Here is an 11917-nt window from a genome sequence, read left to right as displayed (position 1 = left end):
AAAGAAAGGAAGTTATTCTCTTGAAACTCAAGCTAAAGCTAAAATGTTCCTTTTCAGGGGCATAGTTTGCCTAATGAATCTGTCCAGTGGATTAACATTATCATTTTCTTTTTTCTTATCAAACTGGAATAAGTAGGTTTTATGTTTAGTAAATTATGGTTTACACTCAGAAGATGAGGGTGGCGATGATGCCCCTACAGCGCTGGGTTCCAACCACGGTTATTGACCAACGAAGAAGAAGGGAACCGGAAGTTTATACATGTCGTTTCTCCAAGCAACAAAACAGGACTGTTAGCCGTTGTTTTTCTGAGCTTGGAGACGATTTACTCACACAGATCTAACCTATTAGAACCACAATGGTAGGATGATACGACTTCCGCATGTGTATTTATTAAATCCTTTCGCATTTCTTTGAATGTGTCCTTTCATATGAGGATTTTAGTAAATGCTATTTAGAGCTAGCTTGCTAATGTTAGCCGGGCGTTGTCAGGTTAGCAGGGTCTTTTTATGGCGCTGTGTTTGGACAGCACCTAGGCTCATGTTGTGTGCTTTCATGTTGTTCTGTGAGTCCCTGTGGGGTTTCACTCACTTTATTAGCTCACATAAAATCCACGACTGACTGATGTTTACGTCTCTCAGGCTGAAGTAGAGGAAACCCTAAAAAGGATCCAGAGTCAGCAAGGAGTGCAGGGAATCATCATCGTCAATTCAGAAGGTAAAACCACTCAATGATAACATCTGCATTTGGTTAACAAATTGAGCATTTTGGGGACTGACTACTGAGTAGTCTTTTTTTTTTTACTATATTATATATTAATACTACTCCATGTGTATATTAACCCTTTTCTTTCAGGTATCCCCATCAAAACAACTCTTGACAACTCCAGCACAGTCCAGTACGCAGGACTGATCCACCAGCTTGTGATGAAGGCCAGAAGCACCGTTCGAGACATCGACCCCCAGAATGATCTCACCTTCCTCCGCGTTCGCTCCAAGAAGAATGAGATCATGATCGCTCCAGGTTAGTTGGAAAACCATGATTAGTATTCTAAAGGCGACAGGAATTTGCGTCTATAAACCTCATATGTCCACATCATGCAAATGGTTTCTCACTATATAGAAAGGAAGCTATATAGGAAGCTATCACAATAAAAGTGATGGTGTTTATATGCACTTTTGCAGTACTGTGAGGGAATTAGACAAACTTGATTTACACAAATGGATTTTACCTGAACAAATCGGATTTCCATGCCAAGTATACATGTAGTTGGGTGTTATATCAGCTTTTTAAAAGTGGACTTGTGCAGGTCAAAGGACTGCCGACAGGAAACGTAGTACAATCCCATGGCTGGCTGAGATAACCCTACTTGTATTTAAAACAAGTTCAACTATAAGCGATCTTCTTCCAAAATTGATTGTTTGTCCTTAAAAATGTCAGGAGATGGAGGAATGTGCCGGGTATCTTTTCTTAGAGCCTACGGTGATATCGTCAAATGTCATGTATTGTTCTTAGATTCATTAGACTATCATGTAATACACAGAAAGTGCTTTAAATCTTCATGTTTCAAAAGTTGTAGTAGGCAGTATTTACATTTTTGCACATAAATTGGATACATATTTCAGATATCCAAATAATTACTGATATTTTTCGATGAGTTGACTGTTTGTTGTATATGTAACAGAATATTCTAAAAAATTATCTCCTAATGTGAATGTTCTTGTTTTTCACAGTGGACTGTGAATTCAGTTCTTACTATTATGCACTTTTTTCACAGATAAGGACTATTTCTTGATTGTCATCCAGAACCCATCAGATTGAAGCTGCTGCTGACACATTACTCTCTGTCTGTCTTTCATATTCCAAACATTTTTTGTCTTGCTAAATCAATACAATATGTTTACCAGAAGCTTGTTATGCACTTGCTGCACAAAGTAGTAGATGCAGGATTGGAAGGTGGATGAAATTAAACCTTCACTCACTGAGAGGATGTATAAATTCAGTCAGTCGCCCTGCAGGAAGATTTTTTTTCCCCATGTTTTAGCATTCCAGTATGTTATGTATGTTAGGACCCTTAATGTATTTCATAGTGCTTTTAGCATATTTTCTCAAGTGCACGCCTGCTAAAATACCTATGGGAGAAGTGCTGAACTAGTGTGTTATAGAAGACAGGGAGGCCACAACACATGTGGTGGTTTTGAAGAACTTTCAGCTCATTAACAATAAAAAATCTTGGGACTGTTATTTATTTTTTGGCAGTGCATGTTAAAGTACAGTATTTCAGTGGTGAGCAGCCAACCACACTACAGTTTTCCTTTGGTTATTTGTAACAAATTAAGAAATTAAAAAGGTAAAAATGGTCTTTGTGATTTTTCTTCAAATTGGATATATTACGTATTGGTGAGATGTTAAGCTCTAGTCCAGACACTAGACTAAATATATATTAATATACCATTGACAAGTTGAAACATTGCTGATATATATATATATATATATATATATATATATATATATATATATATATATATATATATATATATATATATATATATATATATATATAACATTTCGAAATCCAAATGGTGTACGCTTAATATCAGTCTGTATTTGACCAGCAAATGTCACGAAGAGGTCAGTGCACTAAGACTCAATTGCATGTATAAGCTGTTAAAGAGGATCTGAAGCCCAGCATCACCACCTCTATAGTACTCTGATGATTAGTAGTGTTAATGTTAATGTTAGGTTACTATAAGTAGCCTGATGCGTGTGTTAACATAATACAAGTGCTCTAACTGATTTCTCTAAGCACTATGATCAAATATGTAAAATATATAATGTATTTCAAATGTTTTTGAACATCATGTTTTTAGCAATTAGTAAAAAAATTGAATATTTAGTTACCTAGAGGCTTGGTGAGGAACAATAACAGCACAGCTTTAGCTGTAATTTATTTGCTGTCAAGTGATTTATTCAATAATAATACATTATAATTCATTAGTTGATTATATTTAATATTAAAAATAAATGCAAGGAAGTCCAAGGCATAATAATTATCAGTGAACTGTCATGAGTTAGGAGCAACATAAAATGGAACTTGTCATGCTACGTACCTCACGACTGCACTGAAGTACATCATTTTGGAAGATGTACTCTGTTTTTAAGGTTTAATAACGACGTAAAAAGGAGTGAACGTCCCCTTTAAACGCAGCGGATGACGTCAGCGCCTCGGTTTACTTGCTTTGTTTGTCCGGAGCCGTTTCAGACTGAGCGGAGAGATCAGAGGAGACGACCAACTCCAGCGCTCCAACTCGATTAGCGCTAAAAGCAGCCGCGGCGACCATTAGCTACGCTACAGCTGTGTAGTAACACCGACAGGGATGCCGTCCGACAGACCCTTCAAGCAGCGGAGGACGTTTGGTAAGAGAGAACCGAGGCAGCTGTGTTACCTGCCCCGAAAACAGCAGCTGAGCGGAGGAGCTAAGTTAGCTAGCCGGCCTGCTAGCCACCTAGCTTAGCCAGTCTGTTTACAAGTGTAGTTACATGGTGATTACTGATTTCCAGTGTCATCATCACCTTTACTTTTGTGCTTCTCGTTGAAATTTAAGTTGATGCTCAGGTGGACGGCAGCCTGGGTAAGGGGCTTCATGGCTCCATATTAGAGATATGAATCTGTTAGTTAGTTTTTGCTGCCAACCAAGAAAATGATGTAACCAGTTAAATCCCATCGAGGTTGTAACGTTACAGGTTATGTATTTTGGCCTGTGGATTGTCTGTCTGACCGCTAACGTTCAAAGGCCATCTGGGCCACTGTCACATTAGCCTCGGAAGCCTGGCTGCTAGCACGGGCCTGCTGTTATCAGCTTTTACACAGCTGGATAAACAGGGTGGACTTAAACAACGAGGCAACGTTCAGTGTTTGCATATAGGCGAACAACATGACACATTATCCCCGTGCACGTGTTCAGTCACATATGTTGTTATTTGATGCCCCTGTGCCTAAGTTAGGGAGGAGCCCACACTGTGCACTGCATTGCATAATCTCACCAAACACAGAAATGTGGCGTAAGCAGCGCAGCTAAGTGCTCTTTTTACCGTGTTGTTGTATTTGCTCATAGCCTTCTTAGAAAGCTGTGCTAGGTAATGTTGCATAATACAAGTTCGCTCAGGGATTAATAATAAAGTTGTCTGATCCTTGAATTTAATGACTATTAGGCCTGATTAACCGGTCTTATGTTCACTATAAAAACACTGTTGATGCTGTTATTTCATTGGGTTATTTATTTTAATTAGTCATTTGGTTCAAAGTCATATTTCCCCAGGTAATGGTTGCTAGCTGTTAGCAGTGATAATGAACATATAAAGTAAAGTAAATGTTGCAGACCTGGGCCACAGGATGAGGAACTCATGTTTCTGGTTGGATATTGGCACAAAGACTAATGTTACCCCCTCCACTGGATCCAGTTCAAAAAGGAGGATTTTTTTAAAGCGGCCGATACTCTGTTTTGATGCAATGCCAGGGAAGGGAATTATACCTAAAACAAGACTTTAATAAAAGATTATCTCATTTGTGATGGCTTTCAAATCAGTTCTGGAGAATAATCCTCCAAGTATAATTTCATAAATACATGTACATTCCCGCTGTTAGCATCATTGTTCCTAAAGCCAGGGTTGCTAAACATCCCGTGACCTAAACAGAGGAACTATTGACATGTCAGTGTTGCTCTTTAATGCCATCTATCTGAGCTTTGAACCCTGCCAGAGTTTAAAATAAAAAAGCACTTTTCTCTCTCTCGCTCGCTCTCTGAAATAGAGCAGGAGGTTATTTAGAGGGGCTAGTGTGTTCTGTAAAATAAAAACATTATGTAAAAAAACTTTCCTAAATGTAAGCAGAAAGACCAAAAAAAAAAAACAATAACCTACATAAATTACATGAAAATATATGAAATATGTAAATTGACAGTGCTCCACTTAGAAAATTAAAGGTTAGAAATCGTTCTAGTATAACGAGGGCCAAGTTTGCTCAAAAGTACATGTTTAATTAATGTGTTATTGTTGAAACTAACTGCCAGAGTTGAAGACTGTGACTTCTTACTGCATCCACACATTTCATTAGAAATTGTTAAAAGATCATACACCCATACATCATAAATTAAGAGATGTAGACAACCTTGAGGTTACAGAACACAATGAAGTTCACAGAGCACAGGCAGTGATAACAGCAGACAGTCCCTTCCGTGGATCAAAATGTATTCTTGGTCAATTGTGGGGCGTGGATAGTGTGGACACAAAAGACGTTTGTGTTATCAGCAGGATCAGCCACCATTGAAGGGTCCAGCTGGGTCTGGACACAACATTTCCTTCATGCTGGAGACATTTTCATTTCCTGCTGATTTTCTGACAGACACCAAAGCCAGTGCCAGAAATTAATTCGGGTAAACAAGCCAAACACGGAGGATCTCTACCCCTTTTATTGAAATTGTGTTATTTCTTTGCATTTGTTTTATTGATTATTCACGGCGATGGAATTAAGCTTTTAATACATCGGATTTAATTTAGGGTTGTTTGTGTTTTGTCCTAATATAAAAATAGAATATGTTTAAATGAGGAATTTTCTCTGGGTGTGATAACATTTCTCATGTTACGTGGATAAAAAGTTAGATTTCTGAGTTACATTTCTTGTTAATGAAGTGTGTCTTTTATTGCCCACAGCTGACCGGTGCAAAGAGGTCCAGCAGATCCGTGAGCAGCACCCCAACAAGATCCCTGTAAGCTGCAGTTTAAATCCAATTTCAACACACACACACACGCCACACTTGATTGCTCTTTAGTCCACCTCAGTGCAGACACTGGTGGTCCATGTAGCCTGTCAAAAACTGCTGTGGGCACTGGCTCAGACACTGCTTTCTTTTGAATGGTTGCACGAAGCAGATTGCATAAGAGTGTTAAGCAAACATGGGCAAAGAAGCACTTGTCTGCATTCCCCAGTGCGAGCTACTATTACATCAGAAGGATGATACACACATGATATTGATAATATTAACGTATGTCTGAGTCTGTATGGTACTTTAATACATACAGAGTTTTATTTTACTCACTGACTTCACTCTGTTTTCATTAGCTGAGAGTTTGTTTACAGCCATCAGTTGCTTGAAATATTAATTTGATGTTTTGCCAATGAATAAGATTCTTTCCAGCGTCTGTATCTGTACAATCGATGTGAAACAATATCCAGCAGCTGGTTAGTTTAGCTTAGTTGAAAGAAGCCTGGTTCAGTCCTCAGGTGCCAAAATCCACTTCCAGCCCATCTAAAGCTCATTAATTTCAGCATGTTGTTTGTTTAATCACATTGTAAATATGACTCCAGGAACTGACTGCTCTTGTGTTTGTGTGTGGAAGACACAGGTTAGCTGCTTCCCATCTGTGTGCCGACCCAAGCTATCTGGCTGCTAACCATAGCTCCATATTTAATGTAGAGACAAATAGAGACATAAGGTTTTAATTTTGACATCTAACTCTGCAAAAAAGACAACAACCCTTTTCCCTAAATGTCAAACTTAAAATGCCAAAGTTAAAAGTCAAAAGTTTCCAGAAGAGGGTCCAAATTCCTCTTATATCACAGTGACAAACCTATTTACTCTGTTGGTCACAAATTAAATGGGTAAATGTAGAACAGGGAGCATAAAACAATGCTACACATTCTTTGACCATGTTGTTGTCAGTGGTGGGAAAAGCACTCAGAGCTTTTACTTAGGGTAGCAAGTATAGAACTACTCTGTTTAAGTCCTACAGTGAAAATATTGCTTGAATAACAGTACAACATTTATCATTAGATTATTTTTTGTGGACAAAAGTGCAAAAGAGTAGTAATAGTTAAAGCTTTCATTCTGTAGACTGGATGGTCTATTTCCAAACGTACATTATATTATCAGATAATAATGATTGATGCATTGCTCACTTTATGTTGCAGGTTGTAAATTTAAAGCTAATTTCAATTACACTAGATACTGCTGGGTAGGTGTGACCTGCAGTCTGGGATCAGTAAATTCTTATTTTATTGGAAGCTGTTATCCGTTTAGTGTATACGTTACAAATTTAATTTGTATTACTCATCTCAACCTCCAGCACAATCTAGTAAATTTACTGTAGTAAAATATAAAGTAGCTTAAATTGAAACTGCTCAACTGTAAAGTACAAGTGTCTCAAATTGTACCTAAACACTTCAGAGTCATTTCACTGCCGGTTTTATAACTGTACCTTAATGTGTGGACGTGGTGAAAGACAGACTTCAGTGTGTTGTGTTTTCTGGCTACTGCAGGTGATCATTGAGAGGTATAAGGGAGAGAAGCAGCTGCCCGTTTTGGACAAGACCAAGTTCCTGGTACCTGACCACGTCAATATGAGCGAGCTGGTTAAGATCATCAGGTATACACACAAACATACACTCTCCTCCAAACGTATTGGAACAGTGAGGCTGATTCCCTTAGTTTTGCTGCAGACTGAAAACATTTGGGTTTGACATCAAAAATGAATATGAGACGAGATCATTTCAGCTTTCATTCAAAATGGGTGAGTTCACACAAAAGGTGCCATCTTCTGACTTGTGAATCAGATCCAGATGTAAATACCTGGAAATCAAAGCTGAAATGTCTATCTGTTGTCTCATATTCCTCTTTTGATGTCAAACCCAAATGTTTTCAGTCTGCAGCAAAAATACCGGAATTGGCCCCACTGTTCCAATACTTTTGGAGGGGAGTGGATATCTTAAAGCCTACAGTAGGGAGGAGACTGCACTGACATTAGCACATGCTAGTGGTTGTTACAAGTTGCCCGACTTGGATACCAGGATAGGATGTTGTTATTAGCATGTACAATGTATATTTGAAGATGTCTGTTAGGATTCATCTGTGCTGCTAGAATCTGAATATCTTCTGTGTGTATGTTGCAGCTTGCTGAGGTTTGACTCGTTTAACTGTGCTTTAGAACCAAAAGTTGAAAAGTAGAAAAATACTTTACATCCAGCCATCAAGAAATGTTACTGTCCTGCAGTGCAGAAATACCAATAGTAAATCTGCTGGTTTGACAGAGCAGTTACTCATTATCAACTGTAAAGTGTGAGGAGGCAGAAATATGAAGAGGTGTGTATATATTTAGCTCAGAAAAAAAGCCACTAAAAAAGATCACGATTATTGTTTGTAAATGTTTGATAAATGATAAATGTTTGTAGATTTACAGGGTTGAGGACTGCTGTAGTTTGATGTTTGACAGAGGAGGCTCGGAGGAGATTTGTTTGGTTTACAGCGTGTTCCAATAGGGAGCAGTTTTAACACACTGCTCCGCTGTGTGTCAGTTTGCATGGCCACCTGCTGCACCTCCATTGGTCAGGACCTCTGTGCTGTTCTGATTGGCTCTCAGAGAAAGTGTAATTGAAATGTTTTTCCATCATTTACCTCTGGTGCTGTCGGCACCATCAGTGTCGTGATGGAGCTTAATGTTTAAGATACTTGCTTTTTTATAATCACACTAATATCACAATTAATCATTGTATTTTTCTCGGTCAAGATTCTCAGTCATCCGGGTTTAGTTATCCGAGGGTTGAATCATGTCACCTGGTCTAAGCTCGTTATGGTGGGAGGTGGAACAACATGACACTGACACTAATAGAAACTGCAGTGGTTCACTATCACATTTTACCTATCGACTCTGCTGAGCTGAATGGTTGCAGCAAAAACTAAAAGATCTTTTTAAGCTCAAGACTGTGACGACTCTAATACTTATTTTTCTGAATGAGTCAAGATGCACTGGGAACAAAAAATGAGGAAAGAAGAAGAAAATAATCTTGGCTCAGGACTTGGTGACTGATTCATTCATGACTCAGTCTACACTGTTTTATTATTAAACGTGTCCTGTCCTTCCTGTTCCTGCAGTATTACAAGTCATAGAACAATTAAAGAAATCTGCATCGGTTACAGCTGTGGTTCATTGCTCTTTGAGACAAACTCAGTCCTTCTGCCCACATGAGTATCAGTAAACTCTGGCCACAATGGTCTTACATTCTTTGCACCAAGTGAAGTGAGATGAAAGATCTTTGGCATTGTCTTGTAATAAGACGGTGGCTTTATAGCAGAGCACTGTCTGAAAGGAGCCCAAATATGAATGAATGGAGTTTGGTGTTCATTCCTTTCCTGTCTATCTCATAATCCTCACCCTGTCCCTCCCCCACAGGCGTCGGCTGCAGCTGAACCCCACGCAGGCTTTCTTCCTGCTGGTCAACCAGCACAGCATGGTATCGGTGTCTACGCCCATCTCTGAGATCTACGAGCAGGAGAGAGACGAGGACGGCTTCCTCTACATGGTCTATGCCTCGCAGGAGACCTTCGGCTGCTAGGGAGGGAGAGCGGGAGGGAGATGGTTGAGGGGGGGGCTTTAGGGGAAAAGAGACGTGTATAATGTCAAAGCCGACCACGATCCACTCCACTTTGTTGCATTGCAGGCCCACGTAGCAGCACCCCGTCAGCCAGTGTACATGTGACAAACGCCCCCAGTCCCTTTCTCTCCGTCATAGTCGAGCGTCTTCTTCATTTTGGTCAGTAAGTTCAACACTAGTTACAAAAAGTCAGAGGACATCCTGCGTGTTTCTACTCTTATCTTTGCTCTCTCTTGTTTTGAAAGGGTGCAACACACCAACCAATGACATTGGAAGCTGTGTGTAAAGATCCATAGCTGCACCACAGACCGATTCTCTTAATACGATACATATACACGTACGAGACGTCAGACTTGAAACTGTCCCTGGCAGGTCAGAGTTCAGGTCGTCTGACACTCTGCCAATGAAGTCAGTAAAAACAGCACAGTTAAGTTCATAATTATCCAAGTAATTTGCTTATTTATACGCTTCTCATTTCAACATCAGTAGTGCAAGCTAGAAGATTCAGTGTTTTTTTTTTTTTTACCTTTTGACTTTTTAAAGTAATATTTTAAATTCTTTAGTTTGAGACGTTAGCTGTAGTTTGTGTTATTTAGCTTGCTCTGACTTTGTTTTAATCAAACATTTACCGTCAGCCTGAAGCTCAACTTGCTGCTGGCTACAGAGCCCTGACAATCCGGCTAAAAGTTACTGTAATCACCATGACATTTGGAGCAATTTGCAGTAATTTTACATGTGCAATATGTACGTACTCCCTTCAAGACACACTGGGACGGCAGCACTGTTGATTAACGCTGTTCGTCGTGTATTATCTGTCTGCCCTCCACACTACACCACCCCATCCGCCTGTAAACATTAGTGAACTAAACGTAGCCTCATGCTGCTTGCATCCTGCTAACAGCCATTATTCAGATGGAAGTTTACGTCTTTTTTTTTTTTTCCCCTACTACTTTACTGTCTTCCTGCACAAGACCACACACACACCCCACACGTAACCACATTTAACATCATAAACAACCAGTCAGCTGAAGCTGATTCAGAGGCCTAGCGTGTTGATTTTAGTCAGCTGGCTTGTGTGAACACACAAGGGATGCTGTCTGTTCCAACGGTGGCTTGCTTTTCATGTTTGGTTTTGACAGGGTTGTGTTTCTTTGTAAAATGGATCAAATGTAGGGATTGAGAATATTAGCTCGTCATTGTTGGTTAGCAGTGGCAGCACAGGAGGAGACACAGTTTGTACAGACCCAAACCAAGAGGTCACAAGCAGCGACATGGAGATGATTAGAGGATGGGCTGTTTCTATTTTGACACGCAGGTTTTTCTTTCTGTTGGCAGGCTTGGACAGCACAGCAAAATGCCAATAAAATTATCTAATTGTGTGTATGAAGCCAGCTAACGCAGCCCTCACTGGAAGCTGGGATGTAATCAGATCCCTGTAAAGCTTTCGAGTTGTGGTGAACTCAGACCCTCCTTTAGTAGCATTTCTCCGCTGCGAGGGCGACGTCTCCTCCTGTGTCAGAGCTTGTCAGTGTGTCACGGTAGCATAAAGTTGAGCTTTAGACATAATAAAATGTATTTAATGTAGGAATTGAATGAGCTTCTTTTGCACATAAATAAATACAAATATAAAAAAAGAGTTGGCATAGAATTTTGTAGGAATTACTGTATCTCTATAACGATTCTCTTCTTTTTGTATCTGCTCCTCTTCTGTAGAGTGCTGCTGCTTTCTCAGTATGTTCATCTGTCTGCATTTGTTTAATAAGACTTTATGGACAAAAAAGGTTCTGATGCACTACAAACCTGGCATGTTCTGACTTTTTCTTTTTTTAAGATAAATGTGTATTGATTTTATGCTGTAGATAAAAAAAAAAATGGATTGTTTCATTTAGACAAAATGTCTTTTTAGATGTTTCCCAAACCAAAAAACTGAAAATAATTGTGTGTATGTTTAAAACAAATGACAAAAAAGTGTGTGCGTATAAATGATCATATAATGGAGCTGTATTTACCAAGTGTGTTTTCTTTAGGCTTTCTCACATTGTCTCAATTCGGAGGGGTGAACATAGATGCATTGCTACGACCGTATTCAAAGCATTTGCCAATAAATACAAAAATGTTGCCTTTAAAATTGTTTTGTCTTTTTTTGTTTTGCATTGATGAGTCTTGGATGTTTGAGAAACTTCTTTTTCATTGGCTCAAAGTAGGTTTGTGTTTAGATAATTGTACAGATGACAATAATGTGGCTAAATTTACAGATTAAAAAGAACCACTTCAATAATTAACAACTTTATAATGTACAAATACCCTAATATGAGCTAAAGCACGACATTCAAAATCATAGCAACGTGATTGATATTATTGGCTTAATACTGATGAATGAATCACTGCCTCAAAAGCATTTCACTGCAGGAGCTGCACAAGCACAGCAGCAGCAAAAAGGTCCCCTCCCCAGTAAGGCACCAGAACATTACCCACAGATCTGCAGGGAACAAGCT

General features: G+C 39.2%; 2 protein-coding genes across 2 annotated transcripts; both read left to right on the top strand.

The window, feature by feature from the left end:
* Positions 1-202: 202 nt before the first annotated feature.
* Positions 203-2358, top strand: dynlrb1 (dynein, light chain, roadblock-type 1). The gene is made up of 4 exons (XM_067505846.1): positions 203-359; positions 640-715; positions 854-1021; positions 1776-2358. Exons 1-4 carry the CDS (start codon positions 357-359, stop codon positions 1817-1819), a joined length of 291 nt encoding a protein of 96 aa, XP_067361947.1. The 5' UTR covers positions 203-356; the 3' UTR covers positions 1820-2358.
* Positions 2359-3234: 876 nt separating this feature from the next.
* On the top strand, positions 3235-11550 carry map1lc3a (microtubule-associated protein 1 light chain 3 alpha). The gene is made up of 4 exons (XM_067504082.1): positions 3235-3415; positions 5708-5763; positions 7314-7420; positions 9221-11550. The coding sequence occupies exons 1-4, from the start codon at positions 3376-3378 to the stop codon at positions 9381-9383; spliced, it is 366 nt and encodes a 121-aa protein (XP_067360183.1). The 5' UTR covers positions 3235-3375; the 3' UTR covers positions 9384-11550.
* The last annotated feature ends 367 nt before the right edge of the window (positions 11551-11917 follow it).

Source organism: Channa argus, chromosome 5 (assembly GCF_033026475.1).
Source record: "Channa argus isolate prfri chromosome 5, Channa argus male v1.0, whole genome shotgun sequence".
In the NCBI taxonomy this organism is placed as follows: Eukaryota; Metazoa; Chordata; class Actinopteri; order Anabantiformes; family Channidae; genus Channa; species Channa argus.
This window is presented reverse-complemented; position numbering and strand designations above follow the sequence as displayed.

Coding starts and splice junctions, on each gene's coding strand:
- dynlrb1 (XM_067505846.1), top strand. Junction 716..853: donor CATCATCGTCAATTCAGAAG/GTAAAACCACTC, acceptor CTTTTCTTTCAG/GTATCCCCATCAAAACAACT. Junction 1,022..1,775: donor TGAGATCATGATCGCTCCAG/GTTAGTTGGAAA, acceptor CTTTTTTCACAG/ATAAGGACTATTTCTTGATT.
- map1lc3a (XM_067504082.1), top strand. CDS start 3,376: ATGCCGTCCGACAGACCCTTCAAGCAGCGGAGGACGTTTG. Junction 3,416..5,707: donor CAAGCAGCGGAGGACGTTTG/GTAAGAGAGAAC, acceptor TATTGCCCACAG/CTGACCGGTGCAAAGAGGTC. Junction 5,764..7,313: donor AGCACCCCAACAAGATCCCT/GTAAGCTGCAGT, acceptor TGGCTACTGCAG/GTGATCATTGAGAGGTATAA.